Source organism: Dipteris shenzhenensis, chromosome 15, assembly GCF_047967505.1.
Source record: "Dipteris shenzhenensis isolate YYH24624 ecotype China chromosome 15, Dip_SZ_1.0, whole genome shotgun sequence".
NCBI classification, from domain to species: domain Eukaryota; kingdom Viridiplantae; phylum Streptophyta; class Polypodiopsida; order Gleicheniales; family Dipteridaceae; genus Dipteris; species Dipteris shenzhenensis.
The window spans coordinates 35,812,475-35,836,522 of record NC_141610.1 but is presented as its reverse complement, the minus strand read 5'-3'; the positions used below and the strand labels follow the sequence as shown (position 1 = coordinate 35,836,522).

The 24,048-nt window shown below is 39.8% G+C and overlaps 1 protein-coding gene across 1 annotated transcript; it reads right to left on the bottom strand.

The window, feature by feature from the left end:
* Window positions 1-16,206: 16,206 nt before the first annotated feature.
* LOC147893739 (serine/threonine/tyrosine-protein kinase HT1-like) lies at window positions 16,207-18,668 on the bottom strand. The gene is made up of 4 exons (XM_087386205.1): window positions 18,578-18,668; window positions 17,630-18,300; window positions 17,067-17,522; window positions 16,207-16,770 (listed from the first exon to the last, which is right to left on the bottom strand). The coding sequence occupies exons 2-4, from the start codon at window positions 18,218-18,220 to the stop codon at window positions 16,618-16,620; spliced, it is 1,200 nt and encodes a 399-aa protein (XP_087242331.1). The 5' UTR covers window positions 18,221-18,300; window positions 18,578-18,668; the 3' UTR covers window positions 16,207-16,617.
* Between the last annotated feature and the right edge of the window lie 5,380 nt (window positions 18,669-24,048).

Genomic DNA, 24,048 nt, shown 5'->3' with positions numbered 1-24,048 from the left:
ATCTACACTCATTGATGCCTTTGAATTGATAGATTTGGGGCTTCGCTCCTACTTTTAAGATTGAGATGGTGTACATTTATGCTCAAGGCAAGCATGGATGGGCTGTTGATTGCTATATGGGCTTGGGTACCCATATATAAGAGTTTCCATGGTAATATCCCTGGGCCTCGAGTAGTCTTGTGGGAACCCATGAGTAATGTACCTTCCTTGTTGGATGGCATCGTCTTCTTTGATGTTGAGGTTTGTTGTTTACATGAGGGGGTGGTTGGCAATGATGAGGCTTGATGTTTAGAGAAGGGGTTGTCTTTATATGTTGAGGTTTCTTTGGAATCCATAAATATGATTTACCCTCAAAGTATCCTTGAGCCTTTAATAGATCCTTTCGGACCCATATTTTCTTAGTTACCTTTTGTCTTCCTCTTCTTCCTTGGTGGCATCTTTGTCAAGGTGGGGAGGTTGAAGTAGTTGCTGATATTGATCCTTGGCTAGCAATTAGTGCATCTTGATGGGATGATTCATCACCAAATAACCCTTTGTAAGTGACTTGGATCCAGCTTTTGGATCCAGCTTTTACCAAGAATGGTGGCTTCCGTTAAGGTACCTGTAGGAGCTACAAAAAACTTGCAAGGCAAAATATAATTGTCCAAGGAAAATTTCAACATTAAAGAATCAATAACCTTAATAGAGGTACCCTCTATGGATTGAATTTCAGAATCACATACTTGAAGGCATACTTGGCCAATATGTTTTAATGTCTCCCAAAAGATGAGGTTGTGTTATGCTCGCCCATCTACCGTGGCCTGTATTTAGCATGTTGCACCTGCTGATGTCAGCTCTACCCAAAGTCGAGATGGAGTCGTATCTATCTCATTAGGATCAAGGGCATTGTCAATTCCTAATTCAATTTGACTAGGTAGTACCGCTCTTATGGTGTAAAAAGGTGTAATGGACTTAAGTTGTTCATAATCAAGGTACATCGTCTGAGTGCCCTCAGTACTTGGCGGATTTGGTAAAGGAGCACACCAAGGTTTGTCAAGACTCTTCTCACTATCCTCTTTCTCATATTTTTTAACCAGCTTTACCCCAACACAGACCTATTGGTGGTATCCGATTTATCTGCAAATAGATTTGTGGACATAGTGTGAGCCTTCCATGTTCGGAGATCAACCCTCATGACTTGGTGATCTTCCTTAGATAAATGTTGTTGCAGCGCCAATCATGGATCAATCCTGTCATACACAAGAAAGGTTTCCCTAGAATAGCGTCATACCCAGGGTTGTTTTGGAAATCCATTACAACAAGGCACACCTGATATGTAAGACTACAGGTTTTGATTTTAATGTCCTTGAGTACTCCTATGGGATGAGCCGTGCCTCCATCAGCTAATTTAACTACCAAGGAAGTACTCTCTCGGTTGGGACTTCCCCACCTTTCCCACCATTGTTTCGTAATGATGCTAACACCTGCTCCTCCGTCTAAGATTGCCATAGCTTTCTTATCACGAAAGAAGATGGGTATCACTGCATTCATGTCATCACTCTCAAAATATTGGCCCAATTTGTTGATTGGAACCCTTGGAAGGTCTTGAGAATGATTGCGAGATTCAACATTATCAGGGTTTGTGGGTTGGGGTGTCACTATTTGCCCATTCATCCAATCCGAGAGGTCTCCCCATAGAGTAGGATTACCCTCCTGTAATAGTGTTGTGATGGGCATCTTGATCTCAGTGGACAGGAATGAGGGTAAAATCCTACGATGTCTCGAGGACCAGTGATATGTGCCTATTGCTTTAGACTCTTCTAAGCCATATAAGGACATGTTGTCATCGTCCTTTAGTTGTTGCAAAGCGGGGTCTTCTTCAAACAGCCATTCCATTAGGGTGGATCCCTCAGTTGAAGGGCATGGCACACCTTCTTCCTCTACAGGTATTTGCAAGGCTTTTGAGGCTCGAGCATTTATCTCATGTCTAGGATGAATTGTATCAATACTCTTGCATGCCTTGAGACTCTGCCGACATTCCTCTTGGCACTTGTGTACCAATTTATGTGCCTCGGTAAGACCTTGTTTCCCTACCCATGGGTTGGGATATTCACCATGACCCCTAGGTGTTGTAGCTTGGGCATGGGTTGAAACCGTTAGCGTTGCCTTATTTTCCTCATACGAGTGGTTGTTGCTAGTACCATTTGTATCACCCAAGGAAGATGATGTTGCTACGGAGACTGTATCTTCATTTGACCCATCTTGGATGATGACCTTGTTTTTTCCCTTCCCAATCTTCATTGCACCCTTGGTGCTTACTCGTGCTGGTTCAGTTGCATCTCTAGGCTGTGATGTGCTAGCTTTATCCCTTTTGGCTTGTTTGCGAAGCTCTTTATCCCAGTACTGGCGAGGGTAATGGAATATTTTGAGCCCTAAATTGCCCTTGATTGGCTGATGTGGCTCCTTGTATTGCCAATTGTGCCTGATTGGATGGACAAGGAGGTGTAGGAAATGGTAGATGCGGCCCTTGTTGATACATGGGTTGAGGAATCACCTTAGGATAATGACATTGGGATGTGTCATGATTTCCCCAATGAACACAATGGGCACAGTAGAGTGTTGGCCTATCTCTAAGATGAGGCAATTTTGAGTGGGATGATTTTGAGTGCATACCCCACACCATATGTTATCTCTTATGGAAAGAGATGGGGGTTGCTACTAGGAGCATCTTTTGGTGCTTCTATATTCCATTGTTGGCTCAACTTGTTTAATAGATCTTTGGCCAACTCTTCCATGTTGAGCACTTTGGGCGTAATGCTTGCATCCCTAGTTGCTTCTGAGGTTGAAGCCTATGCTATTTGGGACATATAAGAGAAAGCTAAGGATCTATCATCTTGGGGCTTCTCCCTCATGTTATCACCTAAGCATATCGCCGCTTGCTGCATAGCTCAAACGATGTGGGATTCATAGCAAACAAATGATCATGCAGCTTAGCATCTTGTAGCCCTATGAGGAAGCATGGCAGAAGCTGCACATCACTCATCCTCTCATGGGGTTCACATTGCGAGTTCAAATGCTTAATCCTAGTGATATAGTCTCTTAAGGACTTAGTGTCCTTTTGCTTCACCTCATAAAGTTGGTTGAGTGGGCTCCACTTAGGACCCCACAATGAAAGATCTACGCAATGTGTATCAATTTATATTCTCCTCCGGGTTTAAGGCTCTAAACCATTATCCAGCCTTGCCATCAAAACTCAAGCTAAAAGCATTGACCTTGTGTAGATCCCCGATATCACCAAAGGTCTAACAGATTTGTTCCAATCTCTCAACATGGGAGACTGGGTCTCCTTCTCCTACAAATTTGGTGATTAGCTTGGAGATTGTGATAGGATTGATCTTTGAGGGGTTGGTATCCCCTTCTGGAAATATTGGTGGTGGAGTGACGGCCCCCCTTCCTAGTGCTTGCACTAGGATTCTCATAGCTTTGTCTGTAAGGACTATTTGTGATACAGTGGGAGGTTGTGGAATGGTGGCCGATGTCTCATACATGAAGGACAAATTGATGTAATGGGGTGTACCAAGGGGTACAAGGTTTGTGTGAGTTTGTGTGTCACCACATGGTGGGTTAGTGTGACCAGGTTAGGTGGTAGAAGGTACTAGTAGGTGTGATTGAGAGAATCATGGACTTGATTGAGAGATACTGGGAGAAATTTATGGATCTAGATGTTCTACTGAGCTCACATATGATGTCACTCTTGGATGTAACTTGTGCCTATATATTGGTCATATCTCTCATGAATAATCTATCTTTTTCATCATCTTGGTATCCCCATCTTGTGTCAAAGAATGGTACTCTGCCATGGATAGTCCACCCTTAAATGATTGTTAGTCTTATGTGAGTTATTTCCTTGTAATTTCCCATGCATAGTCATTGTCCAATCCTCCAGTTGTAAACCAAGAGTCCTAGGAGTGAGGCACAGGTTGGGGCCATGTGTATTGCCACATGATGGTGGGCAAGCCATGGACCATCCCATGTACTACTACTGAGGGATGAGGTCATCAATTTGTGGGGGGGAATGAAGGACAAATTGATGTAATGGGGTGTACCAAGGGGTACAAGGTTTGTCTGAGTTTGTGTGTCACCACATGGTAGTTAGTGTGACCAGGTTAGGTGGTAGCAGGTTCTAGTAGGTGTGATTGAGAGAATCATGGACCTGATTGAGAGATACTGGGAGAAATTTGTGGATCTAGATGCTCTACTGAGCTCACATATGATGTCACTCTTGGATGTAACTTGTGCCTATATATTGGGCATATCTCTCATGAATAATCTATCTTTTTCATCATCTTGTATCTCCATCTTGTCTCCATGCTACTCCAACAATATATTAGTGGTCCTAATGAAGGGTTCCACAGATTTTATGTCACAAGGTTGGGATGGAAGGATCCAAGCCCAGGATCCAAGCCCACTAGTAGGCATTTGCATTGTGACTTGGGTTGGGTTGGGCCTAACAGGTTGGACTAGAGGTCCTCTAGGGAGTGGTATGTTCCCTGCAGGCATAGGCCTATAAGGGGCACTTGTTGGGTAGAGAATATCTTTGTTGCCATGTTTTGTGGTGGAGGGCCTTAATTATGGGCCTTCAAGGCTCCTCTTGTGCCCCCTTTGCTCTAGATTTTGGGACCTTGGTGAGAATGTGGATCCAAATCCCCCCCCATAGGATTGCCTATCATCAAAGAATTGGTATGACGGGGGTTGATTTCCATTAGGTTTGGTGGGACTTGGCTCCCTAGGTATTGCTTCCGACATCAGTGGTTGGGCCAGCATTTGAGCCTCTGACATTGCCCTAGTCAGTCCAGCAAATGGGTTTAGCCACTCTACTGGGTCTGTCAATCCAAACCTTCCCATGATATTAGAAAATGTTTCCCTTAATGTAGATGTTGTTGTAGATGGAGTAGGAGAGTGGAGATCAATGGGGATGGAGTCCAAAGCTACTAAGGCTCTAAGATTGGAGGGTCCACCATGTCTCCGTCTTGACTCAAGGACTCCTCCGAGCTGGATAATTCAACTAGTGGTGGTTCTTGCAATGAGTGAGAACTAACTTTTGAGCTTGCTGATCATAAGGATGCCAAGGTAGGTATGGAGGTCGACAAGATGGTATTAAAGGCACTGTCTTTAGGCTCAAGGTAATCTTGTAGGATTCTTTGTGATCTCAAGATCATGTGCTCAATGGCACAGTTGTGGCCTCAATTCTAGGTTGAGTCTGCCTTGATGCGGAGTCAAGGGGTGGTAGCCCCTTATGGCTTCCCTGCGCCACAGCAGGGTAGGGTCCAAGGACAGCATCCTGATGGGGTGTGGGGGCAACGAGTCAACTCTTGTTTGACCGACGGGATAGAGCTATGGCGACGACCCGTGGGGATAGGGCTAAGGCAATGACCGGTGAGATATCAAGTCGACGGGATAGGGTTAAGGCAACGGTCGGCGAGATAGCGAGGTCGATGAGATAGCAAGTCGGCAAGATAGAGTTAAGGCAATGGTCAACGGGATAGCAAGTCGATCGGATAGAGCTATGGCGACAACCCATGGAGATAGGGCTAAAGCAACGATTGGTGGAATAGCCTTATGGCACTAGGTCAATGCAAGTTTGATCGGTGGGATAACTGACTGACATTAATTAATTAGGGCGACGGGTTAGGTACTGACATGTGTCAGGTCAACGGGGTAGAGTTAAGGCAACGATCGATGGGATAGCGCTAAGGCGAATGGGTCAATGCAAGTTTGACTGACGGGATATGGTTATGGCACCGGTTGGTGAGATCGCGCTATGGCAATGGGTCAATGCAAGTTTGATCAGTGGGATACGGTTATGGCGCCGATCGACAGGATAGTGCTATCGTGCCGACCCGTGGGGATAGGAACATGTAGTTGCCAACTGGTTCTTGATGATTTAAAAGTTTTTGTTCATGTTTTTTTGTGATGGGAGGATGCTAAACTACCTAATCTACCTACTCAATGAAAAAAACTTGAAAGAAAAACAACTTTTGAAAGCCAAAATGCAAGATTTCTTGAGGGGTGAGTTCTACCACACAAAACCACTTTGAAATACAACAAGATTCATCATTTTTTGTTGTGTTTTGTGTGTTTGCACATCATACACTCCTTAGCAATCTTACAAACTAAGTTCCTACCAACTCAAAACACTAAAAAGCATGAAAAACAAGCTTCAAATGCTCCAAAATGACTTTCCAACAAGAAAGGACAGCTTTCCTACTTTTCTATCCACAACTCTCACTTCTCCACTCTTTCTTCTCCTACAACTCCACTAACAAAGCTCCAAGTTAAGCTTGAAGCCGTGTGTGATGGGTAGATAACGAAGGAAGACAAGTGCAATGCAAAAGCATACCTTCATTCCCCGGCAGTAGAGCCAAAAATGTAGTGGGTCTCGACGGTGACTCACATGTTGTGGGGATGTTGAAGAGATGCCGATGGAGCCTCCACTCCAAGCTAATCCTTGTCAGAGCAATGCAAGGCACGAGTCATCCGCAAGTGTCACTCAAGCAGCCTCCGAATTGTTACAATGTGTTTCTGCGCGAAAAAGAGGGAAGGGGAAGAGGCGAGAAGAGAGGCGAGAAGGGAGGGAGAAGGAGAAGGGAAGAGAGAGTGAAGGGGGATGGAGTGGCAAACACAAGGGCACTATAATGGAAACAAGGGAACACCCAAAACACTGTCTTGGAAGAGAAGAGGGCGGCTTGTATTCAAACTTGTGCAAACAACAATGAAGACCAAAGTCAACCATTTGGCCTTTTATACAAGTCACCTTTTGAAGGGAGGGCCAACCCTAATCTCTTTATACCACTCTCCCTTCTCATTCTTTTACCATCCTCTTGGGCCCATCTAGCTCCAAGACACAATCCTGGCTCTACGGACTTGCCATTTTCCATCAAATCACATCACTTAACCAGCGATGGCATATTGTTAACCAATATCTTAACAAAATTATAAATTCCCTTGCAAAGGAAATGGATGTCGGCAACAAGGTGAGCTAGCATCCATGCACATCCTTGAATATAGAGTCTTCTACATAGTCTCCTCAGTCTCATTGCTGACTCCTTTGCCTATTCATCCTGCCTCTCCTTAAGGATTAAAACATATGGCCATGTCGTCTTGACACTTAGCACATCCATAAGGGATAGGGCATTTGACTAGTAGAGACATGAGAAAAAATGTTACGAGACGGGAGGTTGTAGATCCTGTGTATAAAATTGTATTTTCCTCCTCTCTTAATAATTCCTCATCAAGACTCATGGGGTGCTTTTCTAGCTAGTAGTGCTCTCCATATCCAAGATGATCCTCTTTGTCATGCTTATTCTTAAATATCTAGACCAAAATACGCATGTATCATGTCATGCATTGCATCATCTTGCTCACATAGGCACTATTCACATTATTGGGCTTCTCTGATCCTTCTTCTTCTCTTTGTAATGCTTCCTTTAGAAAATTTCAATAATTTGGATTCAATTGTGATTTATGAGGATAATAATGCAATGCATGTGTCACCTTTCATTTGGTTCCTCTTTATTACCCTAAAATAGAACGTCCACATATTGAAATAGACTTCAAATGTCATACAAGGCTGATGATTTAAAATCCTCATGCTCATGATTATTATCTATGCAAAATTCCTCTACTTATGACACCCTTACATCATGCACATTCTCATAATATCTTCTTGCATAGGTGATCAAAATGGTTTTGGGGTTGCTCTACCACATCTGAGGTGTTCAACATCTGCAAATCAACCAAATTTCCTCCCATAAAACCTTATTATTAAATATGTTACATCCAAAACAAACAATTATCTATCATAGAAAATACAATTTCATCCCAAGAACTTGAAACAAAAAACTCTAAACATCAAGATAAGTATATATAGCCCTTAATGCCGAAATAAGCATCAATATTATAGAGCATCAATATAAGTATATATATAACCCTTAATGCTAAAATAAGCATCAATATTATAGAGCATCTATTGAAATAACCATTCATAATAGGATATTGTCAATAAAACCATTGATACATGATAGTTATATCAATTTTAATACATACTACCCTCCCTTTTAAGGGGCCTCTAACTTCACTTGGCTCTAAATGTTTTGTGTCTGATCATGATAGGGCACATTCTTTACAATGTTGATGCACTCAATCACATTGGCCCTTATGATGTTTGATCATTTATAATCATAACTATTTGTTGAGTATGCCTTGTTGGATGTGGTGTGAATCCCAAGTATCTATAATTTCCCTATAAGTCATGGATATACAATGGGATAACAAATTGAGTTAGGCCATGGCAAATTAAATCTTTATAGTTTGTATAATTAAAATATATGCAAGGCACCATTTTTATTAGAGACTATTTACAACCTTATAGATTATTATCCTATGATTCCATGTGATATTTATCAATTTATCATGACAAATTTTTAATAGGGTAAGCATATAAAATGGCCTAAGAAGTCCCTCATGGGGCTACTTTACAATGCTGCACACAAATAATGGTATGTGCAATTCTCCACCACCTTTGGTCCTTTGGAATTTATTTATTCATTCAAAATCCTTTAGCACTCACATTAAATTACATATGAATAGAATTTCTAAACTACAATGACCTTCTATAATGAATTCTAAAATGTAAGATGGTTGGAGACTCAATCAACAAATAATAATAATAATAGCATCATTGCCCAAACATTGTAACACCTATACATTTTTAAATTATTAAATGTTTTACTTAGTTATTTGTTGACATTAATATTCTAAGTTCATTTTCTCTAATATTAGAGTATCAATTATGCCACATAGTGATGTATCTGGAATCTATCTTCCAAGAAAATAAAAAATGGAATCCAAAGCCAATGGTCATCATACTAATACTATATGAGTTTCCAATTTCAAATTCCTTTATCTCCATTTTCATCTATTTTCCTATTTTTAAGTCAAGGCCCTCAGGCTTCAGTTTCACCTCCTTTTTACTCTTATTCATGATGTAGATCTTTTATCAATCCAATCACCATCTTCTTTTTTAATGTTGTGTACATATTCATCTGTGGTTTTGTCAATAACATGCATGTACTCTTCTTTGTTAATGTACTTGTATACCCATGGCATTGCCACATTGGCAATTACACATAGCCTTTTTGTAATAAGTAAAATTGATTATTGTTATGTTAATGTGTTATACTCAAAACTATGAGCATTGCGTAATTCTCCTTCAAGGCATTATCATCCTTACCTTCAAATTCAGCTCCATCCACACCTCTTCTCCATTAGAGTTATCATTAGCTCCACCTCTATCTCCTTCTCCTTCAACTTGATAATAAAAGAGACAGAGACACATGTGAAGATAAAATTAATGTAGATCGAGCCAATAATGAAGTTGATTCAAAGAAGGTGTCCACTAACTTGAATCAAAAGATAAGAGTGCAATGATAGAAAAAACACAAAGTTTAGGGGACATGGCAATAATAAAACATCCATGCTTCCATGAAGAAATTGCATAATAGCCAACACCATGGTTATAAAAGTAGAAATGTAAAAGAAGAATACGTGTATGTTGACGCCAATAACATAGATATAGATGGAGATGGGTTGGGGATGAAGACCACGTCAAGAAATAAGATGGTGAGACTGGTTTTTTTAAAATTAGCTCAAATCATGAATAAGAGAAAGAAGATGTAGACAAAAAAGACCATGAGTAAAAATAATGAAAAACAGACAAAAATGAAGATAGGCATGTTTGTTGTTAATCATTTTTTAAAATTTCCTAAAATTTTCAACCAAACCAAACATCATCTTGTTTCCCAATTGGCTTCATGAATGGCCACATAAAAGTAGGTTGTTGAAGACTAACATGCATATGATAGTCACAATAAAAGACATGGAGAGAAAAATGGATAAGAGAATTAAAAATGTGGAGGGATCATAAATAGTACATGGAAATTTTCCAAAGGAAAGAGGTCCATTATTAAAAGTATGGAAAAAGAGATGAGAGATGAGGGAAATCTTACAAAAGAAGACGTTAATTGTTTTGGGAAAAATGTAAGGTATAGAGGATGCAGGAGAGGATGAGACCCATGATTGAAAATGAAAAAGAAGAGACGAGGTCAATAGAACACAGATGAGAGTCGATGAACACAATAGTACAAAAGAAGATGCTAATTGGTTTTGGGAAAAATTTTAAGGAGAGTCAAGTAACTTGTTTGGTTATAAATGTTGGGAGCAATAACAATGAATGCACCTATCTCAATTATAGTCTTTTTTTTCTTTGTAAAATATTGATGGGGATTTGTCATCGCATCTTTTTTCTTTTCTTTAATGATCAATCTACATTTTTTTCCAAACTAGTTTCCATCATCCTTTTTATTATTGTCCTTATCTCCAACCCAAATCCATGTCTATTATCATTATGATGTAGTTGAAACTATGAGATTTCTATTATATACTTCTTTTCTTTAATAATAATTAGTAGAAGAAATGGACTTGTTCCTATATTACATAATAAGTATTATATGTTGCATGAGCATTGAAATTAATAATTTTAGTTTAAAATGTGTTCGGATTATGGAGAGTGTTTGTTTAATTATTGCATGTTTTATGTTATTTGAATCATAGTTGACAAATTAGACTAATAAGTTCTTAAACATTTCAAAGTATATGTTGTAATAAATCCTTCAAAGGGGGATTTTTAAATCTCTGGAAAAGAAGGCTGGTCTTAAAAACTTAACGTTCTAATTAGAAAGGTGCTGCCTCCAAAAGAAAAGAAGGGCTGGAGCGTGGCCCTTCATATTTATTCATTTTACAAGCTTAAATCCTTGTGTTTCCTTATAGAAGGGTGTTTCTTTTGTGATACATATTAGATGTATTCATCTTTCTTTCACTTATCCAATAAAGCTAGCACCATGAGCATTGGATCAATAAAACTCTCACTTTATTGCTAGATGCTTTGTGTTTCATGGCAAAAATTATATAACTTGTCTCAACTCTATCAGTAATTTTAAGCCTTAGGCCTCCTCACAGATGCATGCCTAATATGGACAGGCACGTTTTTCTTTAAACATGTATTTATTTATCTATGTATTTTTATTAATAATGTTAATTAAATAACTTACCAAAAGTAGGTTTTATACCAAAGTAGAGGGAACTCTTGTATCCCTCTATTTATTGTATTATCATCTCATTTTGTAGCAAAGTAGAGGGATGTCCATATCTCTTATGATAGCATATGCCCATATAAGCAAAAAATATATATAAGAATGTAGCTCAAAATGAGCTAAGAAATATCCATCTCAGGTGAGGGTTTTGAGTATATTGCACATAATAACTTGGAAGAGACATAATATATATGTTATTTAGCGAAGTGTAGCAACTAACTTTGTATAAATCTACACATCCCAAACCTTATTCTAGGATGAAAATCCCAAAGATGTGCCTCCTTAAACCTAATCATAAGATAATTGCAAGCACTATTTTGATATTGAGGCAGTATTAGTGTCAAGCTGCATTTGCTTTAAACTACCTTTAGTGATGCTATTTAACTAACATTGCTTAGCAACTTAAATTTATGTTGCATAAAGACATTTGATTTAAAAAGTTGCTTTGTGACTAATATAGCATTATTTTAAGCATTGTTAAACACAAAACTTGCCTAAGACTAGTTGCTAAGTGATGTAGAGAGTGACTTAAAAACACTTGAATTTATAGAAAATTCATCCCTAACAAGCATTGTCAATACTATTGATGCTATTTTGCGTTGAGGCAGAGACACAAAAATTTCAATTCACTTCTAGACTCATCAATTACCACGCTAGTTAAAAAACCACGATTCTTCATTTTATCGGCTCCATAGCGTACATAGAGCTCGATGCCTGCTTGCAAATCATCCAAAGTTATGCCCTTGCAAACACTCTTGAAGTGAGGCTAGCCAAAATCCTTCATAGAGTAACCCAACATCCCTTGGTATGTATGTAAATTCCATTGCTTGAGGACTCAACGCATTATTAATCCACCAACAAGTCACTCTACATCCCAACCAATATACTTCTGCATCATGCAATTTAGAGTTTGTATACTCCGCGCAGTGTTTCGTATAACCATTTGAACGTGTAAGTGGTAGAGTGCACCACCTCTCTCCACGGCGCAGAAGCCACACATGCACACCTCCTCAAGAAATTTCTCCAGCTTCGAGAAAGTTCTGAAGTAGACAGTCAACATCTACATCCCTACCTCCAACACCTACCGTCACACTCAACTCCATCAGCTTTGCAACAACCATATGTGATTAACGATATCATGCAAACCAAAAACGAACAACCAAACCTGCGCGTCTCAAGCTCCATCTCCACAAACATACCTTTATCACAACCATGCACCACCTTCACATCGTGGGATTACCATGCGTGACCTCCTCCGTCTAATAATAACTCGTCTAATGTCAAAGAGGCTTAATCACATTAAGAGAGGGCTCTTTATAACCCTCTCACTCCACCAAACACATAGCCATGCACCAAACACGTGTAAAATTGTCTAGACCACCGCCACATCCCACCAATCCCCTCCCCTCCCCCCCCCCCCCCCCGTGGTATTTTTTACCATCTAGGGCCCCCTATTGACATATAGTTTGGACAAGTTGTATTAGAGTTCTAATTTTCATATGGCATTGAAGCTTATTTGTCATGAATGTATTGGCTTCAAAAATCCAACAAGGTTGTGAACTTTTCTTTTACCTACCCCTTATGGGCCCCTTTTGAGACAACAAAATCTCCCATAGTTAGCAACAAAATACAAGTTCAAAAACATTCAAGGTAAGACTTTTGCTTGGACCTAGCATGCTTCCCACTAGCTTTGATAATTAATCATTTATTAGGAGCTTGTTACTCTAGAAATGAAGATTTTGGTTATTACAACCAAGATTTTCCAAGGTTGCTTTAGCCACATTTTTGCAGCTCTTTAACAAGGGTTTGCTAAATGGTGTACTTCCATACTTCTTGGCCGACCCATTGTCACACTCAGAGGCAGAGAGAGAGAGAGAGAGAGGGGGGGGGGGGGGGGGGGGGTACGACCCTTTGGATTTAAACTTGCTATCTTACTACTAGGACTTGGAATGTCTATTTGTATTATGAAGCAGCATAAAAGCCATGGTAGAATGTGCATAGTCTTTGAATTTAAACTTTAAACTAGTCCCTTACTACTAGAATGGTTTATTTATATTTTATGACAAAATATAAGATGCATGGTACAATGTTCAAATCTAACAACTGCACTCAAAAGGCACCACCAGTCCTACAATGCTTGTGTGGCATTCATCTTATATTCTGTCCTGCTTAGGGTCTATGTTCTATTCCTGTCAAAATCCAAGAAGCAAAGTTCTTGAGATAGCGACGTGTTGAAAGCTGGACAGTTGAGCAAACACGAGTTCCTCATTGAGCACATTATATCAAGGCATGCATGTCGTACATCGATACTATCAGATCAAGGGTCGAACTTCATGTCTCAGGTCATGGGTGTTCTAGCAAAGTGCCTCAGCGTAACGACGACTTTTTCAAGCCCACACCGCTCTCCTTTGATTTCATTTGGTATCACAGCCTACCTCATCCTTTCTACTTGCACCCTGCACTCAACTTTTCAAGTCCATTGCGAAGGATAGAACCTGGTATAGGTGAAAAGGTTCCATCCTTGATTGCCTGCTGCCAATACCTGTTTTGCAGCAATTTTCAGCTCCAACAAGAATTTGCAGTTATATTCATGCTCCCTCTCATTGCCCCTTCAGCTTGTTTTCAGCTCCGACAAGAATTTGCAGTTATATTCATGCTCCCTCTCATTGCCCCTTACAATGGTTTGCCAGCTTGGTTACGCTTTCTTTCCTGAAACCATTGCATGTGCATAGGATATAAGACAATCTAAATTAAGTCATTTGGCAAAAATGTAACGCCTATGGTAAGCCAAGAACGTTCCATAACTTGTAGTAGTGCTTACATATTGGAAACCCAAAAAAGGAGTGGCAAAAGGAGTGGCCACGAAGATGACTGGTGTTTCTTACTTGTCCACCCTTCACATCAAATTTTAGTAAGGAGTCACTTCATAAGACAATTCTTTCTGCATAGGGCAATTAAATGACATTTTTGTTTTAGTTGACAATTTTCTGCAGTCTTGAAAGGGAGCTATGCTGACCATGCTTCTTATTGGGAGATCCAGCATGAAAAACAGTCAAATCATTCTAGTATAACTATAGGGGAACATCAGAGAAGAATCTGACATGGCCAGAAAGTCCGTAATGTAGATGCATTATATAAAATGGGAGAGGCAATTAATTGCAAAAGAGAAGAATCTGACATGGCCAGAGTCCGTAATGTAGATGCATTATATAAAATGGGACAGGCAATTGATTGCAAAAGATCGTTCCTGAATTCACTTTGGAAGGACAGTTCAGTCAAGAATACTTTACTCAAGGCTAAATATACAAGGAGCTATTTATAAGATTATATAAACATCATTTTCAAGTACCAATCTGGGGATGACACTCCAATAAGGTGGCTACGATTTTTCATGCACAGGATTCAGCTACTGTCTGAGATGAACGCTTACCGGGCACGATCATCTTATAACATATTTCATATAAGCAAATCGGAACATCCAGCATGAAAAACAGATCAAATCGTTGTAGTAGAATTATAGGGGACACCAAAGACGAATCTGACATGGCCAGAACGTCCATAATTTATAGGAATAACCACATGCTTTAGATAAAATTGGACAGGCAATTAGTTGCAAAAGATAATTTCTGAATTCACTTTGAAAGGACGGTCCAGTCAAGAATACTTGCGGCTTAATATATAAGAAAGCTATTTATAGATTAGTTCAACATCATTTTCACCAGTTGGAAGCTCCCCTAAAGGGTAGAGGTGGTAAGGATCAGCCACGTCGCTGGCAGGAGCAGATCTATGCAGGTTTGACAGCGTGGAAAGTGACATCAGCATCCTGGGACTCTGCAGCAACAGTACGGACAGTTGGCACCTGCTGTAAGAACCTGTACGTGTGGTTTTACAGAGCTGTGTCTGATGCAGTAAGGGCTGGAGCAGAGCAGGTGGAACTGATGGAGCTGGTAGGCAGCTGGTACATGGCCTAGGCCAGTGACTGTGTGCCACATGGCCACGTAGTCCAAGCAAAGGCTAGTCAGATCCAGCCAACCAGGTTGGACCCCGAGGGTTCAACCAGTTTGGATCAGTTGATTTGGGGGGTCCTCTTTGGCTCATTTATCATCCATTCAGTGAGCAGATTGAAGCAGGACTTCAGCCAGATTTGAGCCTTCATCCAAGGAGATTTGGAGCAGCAAAGAAAGAGGCTGAGTGCAGCAGACAAAGAGTTCAAGGTGTCTTCATCATTGGCTGCCATAGAGCAGCAAGGAAGACGGATCAACGGAGGAAGAGGGGGGTGCGGCTTGTGCCTCACCATTGGCTGCATTTCAGAGCAGCAAGGAGGTCAAGATTTTAGGACACATTTTGGGTTAGCTTCCACACGCATTGTTGTTCTCTAACAGACACTCCAATAATGTGGTTAGGATTTTTCCTGCACATGATTCAGCCATTGTCTAAGATGACCGTTTACAGAGCAGACCATCTTATAACATATTTAATATAATTCAATACCTCACCAAGTTGACAAGAAAACATAGCTTTCAATTACACTAATAGCTCTGTAATGACAGGGTATCAGTATCAAAATTCGGGGTAACATAAATTCCATTTGGAGCCCAGAAAACACATTCAAAAAAACTTGATCCCTACTACAAGAAACTTTGCATTCAATGAAAGAAATTACATATTTAAAATAAGCAAAGATGCAAAGGCAGAGTATACCTCACCAACTTGAGAAGAAGACATAGCTTTTAATTACAATGGGAATAGCTATCGAAATTCACAATAACATAAATGCCAATCCATGACTTTGGAGCCAAAAAAAACACATTAAAAAAAACTCATCCCCATTACAAGAACCTTTGCATCCAATAAAAGAAATTAAACAACATAAAACTGTGAAACCCATACAAACATAAACAACTAACCGCCTATAACTTTACCAACGGAAAAAAACAAAGGACAAGGGTATGATAAAAACATTAGAAGGTAAGTTTTTGAAATGACATACAAAGCAGCAATAAAAAATAATGTGACGTTTTAATATGGACTTCTAAAGAGCACACAAAGCCATGCTCCTCCAATGCACATTGGTAACTCTACCAAGGGATCTAAATTTCATTGGCAGAACATAGACTGCTCTCTCAGCCTCTGGATTATGGAATGAGAAGAATGCAGCGCAGCTAAAAGGAATGGCTATCAGAGTAATTAACCTCAGCATTCATCTTTAACAAAGGCTTCTATTTACCAAAATTACGAGTAGCTATGTACCTTGCAGAGCCAACCTCATCTAGACATCATGTGACCACGTTGGATACATGTCTAGTGGAGGACCAAATAGAATAAAGTCATGAATGTCAGCAACAGAAGAATGTCTACTATGTAAATTTAAATTTGAATCGGGTGTGTATGGGACCTGAAAAGAATGAGGCATACAGGAATGACTTGTTCAGTGCACTTTCATCAGCGAGGTTTCAAACTCCTCCAAGATTTTTACTATCTGACTGAATTCTGGCCTCTTCGCTGGATTAGTGGACCAGCACTGTTGCATCAGCGTCTGTAATTCTGTGGGGCAATCAGATGGTACAGCTGGTCTGGCATTCTACATCGACATCAAGACAATTAACACGAATCAGGTAGTCCAATCAACATCAACAAAGTTTTCCCTAACCATTCTTGTGCCTAGTGGGGAAACTTACTTTCTCAATAACCAAGCAAGATGGGTCACGGGAGGATTCCAAACAGCCATAGTGTACAGGCGTTAACCATACTATCTCTACACTTTATCCCCCTATTAAACTATCATCCTCAGCCAACAAGTTTCGGGACTTCGCATCTTTAAAGCTTCAAAAAATACCTGTCTTAGAACATAGGTAGACGAGACTAAATAGAAATTACCTTTTGGGAAACTGCGAACGCAACTTGAACTGCAGTCATTCCTTCAAACGGGGTCAGGCCAGTTAACAGCTCCCAAAGAACGATGCCAAAACTATAAACATCAACTTTTCTAGAACAAGGTTTCTCTTTAATCATTTCTGGAGCCATCCAACGATAAGTTCCCATATAACCTTTCATCCTGTCTTTATGGGATTCCAAACATGACACCCCAAAGTCTGCCACCTTAATGTGCAGGTTATCTGTCATGATAAGATTATCTGATTTTAAATCCCTGTGAATTACGCCTTGCGAATGAAGGTACTCCATACCTCTCGCCACATCAAGCGCTATCCCAGCCACGAGTTCTAAGGAAAGGGAATGTGGCTCCCTTCTATGTAAAAAAGCCTTTAACGACCCTCCGGGCAAATACTCTGTCACAACACAGAGAACGGGTGGCTTCTTGCATGCAGCAACAAACTGCAACCAAAATCGGATTCCAGTGTAAACAACCCATAATAACCACGGGGGCAAATACACGGCGTTCATGCCGACATGTTTATGCCAGACGAGAAGCGAAAGCTTACTTCGACAATGTTGCGATGCTGAAGACGCGACAACAATGCGACTTCATGGGAAAATAGCGCATCAAGGCGAGATGCCAGGGCTTCATCCTCTGTAGGCGGCCTAATCACTTTTACAGCAACCGCTTTCTGCTTATAGAACCCATGGTAGAGTCTGCTATGAGTTCCAGATGCAAACTTCTGACCGAGAAAGAGTTGAGACAGATCGATCATCCATTCTCTGGCCGTCTCAACTGCTTGCTCTCCTCCACTCCTCTCAACATATTGCGACCATGAAGTAACTCGCTTTAAGGATCGTAACCTTTTAATAGGCTTGTTCGAACTCACAGAACTTTCTGAAGCCTCTTGCAGTTTACTGTCGGGCTCAGAAACTACATTAGAGATGCCGAGCAGACGCTTGACCAGGCAACCAAACCGACAGCAGCAGCTTGAATTTGGAGATTCAGCAGATACAGCTTCTTTTGTGAGGGGCGAGGAAACGGAGCCGCAACTATTTCGGCGTAGTTTGCTGCACAGACGCTTAGCCTGCTGTTGAGCTCTGCAGATCAGCTTGCGTCTTCTTCTCCGAGGAACCGTGGCCGCCTGCTTTTCCATGAAGGAACGAATTGCGACAGGGCGCGCTTCCTCGCCCAGACAAGGACTAGTCACACATACTTCTGGGGTGTCTCCGCCGCCTGGGAAAAATCGTCTGGTGAGGTAAGGAATCGAATGCTGCGTGGGAAAAGCGGAGGCAAAAGGAGGTTGCGACCGGGGAGAAGAAGCAGACTCTTCCTTCCTATCGCTTCGTCTCTCCCGAAACTCCATCTACCTCCTCCCTCATCTTGCGGTGTAGAAAAGGTTGGTACGCCCTTCCACGTTTAGGTAACGTTGTTGCGACAGGGGGAAGGGAAGGATAGGTGAGGGAGAAAGCGATACGAAGGAGGAAAAGCTATAAGGAGGAGGAAAACAGACCTGGAAGAAGAATTCGAAGCTTTGTGAGACGCCATAGCCAGCAGGAGCAGCAGCAAAAATCAGGCAAAACACAAAACCAAGAAGAAGAAGAAGAAGAAGAAGACGAATCATATGAAGAAGAAGCATGCCAGCTGTCCACTAGTCCACGTCATCCCCATCCTTCCTCCACGTCATCCTCTCTTTACCCTTGCCACCTCAGCCTACGGTCCCGCCCCTTCCGTATTCACGGACCGTAGCCCCCACGTGTACATGCCTTTTTTAATAATTTTTAATACCCCTTTATAAATTATTGCTTTTCTTTTACATCATTGCCCCCCCTTTCCTCTTCTTTTCAATAATTCTTTTGGCTCGCTGCCTCCTAAAAAGTAATACGGACTTTGAGGCCACATGGCTTACTACCCCAGTCCCACCCGCCCAGTTTGGACGCGCAACACTCTCCCTGCCCCAGGGGCCCCATGCGGGATTTCTTCCTTAGGATAATCTAACAAGGGGTCATTGGACGTGGTCGATAGCACTGCCCCTTACCAAAATTTGAGACTTTGTATGCTCAGGTAAGGAGTTAATGCACCAGGTGGCTAAGGTAGAGAGTGTGTAACTCGTTGTACTTCCCGATTTCAAAGGGCTCCCAACATAGCATGTTTCCCTATGCTAGAGCCTTGCCCCTAACAGGGCAATGCTAATAAACATGCCCAACCTTACGCAAACATCTTACCACCCAGACTAGGGCGGTGTGTATGCAATGGCGCACGCCAGCAGCCGTTTGAGACCTCCCTATTAATTTTTGTAAAAAACTTAATCCACTTGTGAGTCCTACCTTTTATGGCTTTTTACTTCTAGAAAAATTTGCTTTTTTAATAGCATTAAAAAATCATGTGCTTTTCTCCCAGGCACTGCCCACGTGCACTATGCCAATCACTCCGTCCCTCACTTCACCCTCCTTGGAACCCATTCCATGGGGCAATCACATCAATCCACAAACACCACATCAATCTAGAAACACCACCAAAGCTTGCATATTCACCCTTTGCAACTGCAATCTTTTTTATGAAAGCCGTTACCTTTAGCATTAGCTATAACATAGCTTCACTTTTGGTCCGGTACTGACGACATGTTATGAAATGATCTTCATTCTCAATTTTAGTTGCTATACTAGCAATTGCCTTATGTACTTTGTGTTCAATTGACACTACATACACTTACTCCATTAAACATCCCTTTCTACCAAAAGCACATCAATAAAGTACTAAGACTCTTAAACCTCATGCAACCACTTTGGACTGGACACCATGTTTCTTCACCTCCTTTACTAAACGATGTACATGATGACTCGAGTTTGTGGAATTCTTATAACTCCTAAAACTATTATTAAGTAGGAATGCTTGTATGCCCTAAACAGCTTGCCATTATGAAACAAAGATTACTAGGATAATGCAAAGTGAGCACATATACTACCATGCTCGAGGTGCAAAAAATAGTAACTAATCTTGAATTCACAACTACATATAGCAAGCGAAATCCAAAGAATAAAAAGCATACCAAAAGTAAGCTTGTTTGAAGTGTCAAGAGTTCCACACAATCATTAAGAGCTATTCACGTGACATGGATATTGTAGTCTTAATTGCCATGCTATGAAGTAAAGAGAAAAGAATGATTAGCTCGACACTCTTGTAGAATTTGGTGTCGGTAGGATGATGCAATGAATGAAAAGTCACAAAGAACATTCTTGATATCTTCAATCATAAGAAGGTTGCATTTGTAAATACTTGTAGAAACTTTAAAAGGCAACAAAGACAAAATTAAAAAGTTATAGATGCATCATTCCTTACAAAGTAGCACGAACTTAAATATAAGAAAACAATGGACCAAATACCCCTCGCTCCACTATCTCTCCCCTTTTAATTGTCTAATGTATTTCATTCTTAGCAATGTTAAGATAGAATGAGACTACATGTAATGTGAAGCTCATTTTCCCTAAAAAAATGAACACACACACACACACACAGGGATGGGGGGGGAGGAATAAAACGAATACAATGCAAAATCATCTAGTTCTTGAAGAAATGTTGAACTAGAAAAACATTATCAAAGCAAGAAATTTACTATTAAAAAAATTTTCCTTCTCACATCACAAAATAAATACAATGCAAAATCATCTAGTTCTTATAGAAATGTTTAACTAGAGAAGCATAACTAAAGCAAGTAATTACTAGAAAGTATAATTAAAGCAAGTAATTTACTCCTAACTCTCAAAGTACCTGACACACTAACAATGGATTAAAGTTTCTTTCGAGAGTAGGGGCACTCAATATATCAACAATAATTCCAAGTTTGGGGTATGCTTGAGCCATCATCAACACATTTCCCCCTTTTATTAGAAGCATATTTCTACTCAAAGAAGGTAAGGAACAATACTTAAAATAGTTTAGACTAACTTGGTGCACAAGGCCCTCATAACACATATCACCTTCTTGTGTTGCATTTATTGTCATGACGATAAAAGTTACTTGCCGAACACAAATCTTAGATACTCATAAACAACACTTTATCACCAAAGATCTCAGCAAGAAAGTAATCAAAAAAAAAATATTGATTGTTATTAAGCCGCAATTTATAGAAGGATGTGAACATGAAGGGGTTTGTCTCTCACAAACATGTTGTAGCTTTCCATGATCATTCATTAACACTTGATAACAAAACCTATCATGCTATTAACCTCTTGTTCCTAATCACATATCAATCTTTAATTTAAGAAATTGTGGGGTGTGTCCCTTTTTAGGACGTTCATGTATCATTTGTGTGGCAGTTTTGGTTATGTATTGTAAAAGAGTATGCTTTTCCATATTCCTCAAGGCCTTATTGGAGAGACTGATTTGACTAACATGACAATGTTTATGGCTTTTAATTTGATACTTAAAGCTACCACATATATGAAATCTAGGTCATACTTACTTTACACAATTCTATGTGCAACTTATGTCACATTATTTTGTTTATGTTTCCATTACTCAATGCGTTTCCATCAACGAAGTTCAACCTCACAAGAAAACTTGCCATAAAAATATCAACCTCTAGTCTAGTTTAAAAGTGGTGTATGCTTTCCCGTGAGATTCACCTCTACATCCCTTTCTTTTTAATGATGTGCAATATTTTCCTAACTTCTCTTCAAACAAAATGTTTAGTTTTACTTTTGTATCTTAAAATGTCACGGCCTAGCTAACATCCGAACACAAGCTTTCCATGATTAATAATACAAGAAACACTTCAAAATTTGTCCTTTATATCACATCATCTAAGTTGTATCAAATCCCAATTACCCACAAATATATCTTCTAGGGTACATTTAACAAAAAGCAGCAAAGGTTGGAGAGGGGCACAGGGGCGGGAAAGGGGGGGGGGGTATAAAGTAGGGGTTGTTTGTAAAACAAAGAAGCAAGAACAACTTGTCTTCAGAAATACTTCTTTGTCATGTAACCATTCTTGGAATGAACTAGAGGAGAAATACACTAAAGCAAAGAAGTAAGAACAACTTGTGTTCAAAATACTCTTTTCTCATGTAGCCATTCTTTTTGTTTCATTCCAAGAGAGTGAGTTCATGGAAGCAAATCAACGATGTAGTCATGCAAGACTTGACAAGAAGAAGGGACCAAAAAAAATATTGAGAGGGGGGGGGGAGAGAGAGAGAGAGAGAAGAAGGGACCAAAAAAAATATTGAGAGGGGGGGGGAGAGAGAGAGAGAGAAGAAGGGAGCACAAATATATATATATATATATATATATAAGAGAGAGAGAGAGAGAGAGAGAGAGAGAGAGAGAGAGAGAGACCTAGGAACAAAAAAAACACAAGAAGGAATGCATCATAAATGTTCCAAAAAGTTATTAAATAGTGTAGTGAATCCAAAAAATCTTCACAAATACTTAGAAATATAGTTGAAGAGTGCAAGGACGTACATCATAAAAGTTGTTACTTATTCATGATGGTGACCTTTTAGCTAGGTGAACATGGAAGGTGAGAGGGGGGGGGCAGGGAAGGAGATCATGATCCCCTTCTCATCCTAGTCCCTTATCACAATTAATTGTCTCCTCTTCCCTCCAGCCTTGGAGTTCAAGTAATGAAATCCGAACTTTGTCGTTTTTTGGTTATGGGGATATACATATACAAACTCAAATCCTAGATTCCCATTATATAAGGTAGGTACTTTGTCTTTTCTGGTTATGGAAACACATAGATGCAAAATATTCCCATTATGTAAGGTGAGCACATACTCACACATCCCTCTACTATGACAAATGAGTGAAATTTATTTCAACATACGTTGAGGGGGGGGAAGTGGTGAAAACTGAGGGGCCATTTAGTGGATAGCTTGGGTAGGACCAAAAGGTACATACTTTGTCTTCTATCATGTATGAAAGGTAGGCACTTAAATACATTGATTATAGAATGACAAGGATCATAGCATGATATGTAGAAAAGTGTGGAACTCTTAGTGGTCTTCACCATATTAAGATTTGTTTACATATTGTAGTGCCCTTCTTTGTTTATTGTCTCTCTTTCGTTTTATGTTTGTTTATTTGTGGTCTTGTAGGTTAGTATATTGGAAACGTTTCATTCAAATTTTTGCTTACATGGTAATGGAAATGGCCCTTAAGTTGATGTTTAAACTACATGAACATCTATAAAACCTAACTCTACACAATCCTATATTGAGTTTATGTTACCATATTTTGTTTATGTTTCCACTACTAAAAGAGTTTTTGTGAGCTAAGCTCAACTTGTGAGAGAATGTGCAAGAAAAGTTGACCTCTAGTCTAGTTTAAATTTGAAAAATGATTTCCACCTCCACATTCCATTTTTGTAACATGTAATATTATAATTAGTTGTCTTTGAGCATAGAATTTATTAACCTTTGTAGATTAGCATGCCTCCCCTAAGATGGATGAACATACGAGCACATGTTTTACATTCTTATCACTCAAATCAGTGCATGGAAATATGTCCTTTGTATCGCATCACCATACCTTATCTCTGATTCCATTGTTGCATGATCGAAATTGCAAACCATATCCATAAACATATTTGATAATTTTCTCCTTAGGTTTTTTCTTATATGCACAATAGGAGGCTTGGTTTGGGAATGCTTACATCGTACATTAGAACATTTGAACATGATAAAGGGGAAAAAAACAATTTCTATATGGAAAGTACCATGCACAAGGAGCTATCTCTATTGTAGTGTACATTGATAATAGATATCAAGGGGGGAGGGTATTTTTTATAATGGGGGGGGACCTATAGATGAGACATCCACTATAGCTATGGAATAGGAAAGAATTGTCTTGGGAACTCAATGCCAAAAAAGGCACTCAATGCCAAAGAATGCATAATGGAATTGAATGTCTTGTTTGGCACTCAATGCTAAATAATGTAGATGAAAACTAAGAGAATAGAGTTAAACCAATTTTGAGAAGGTACCA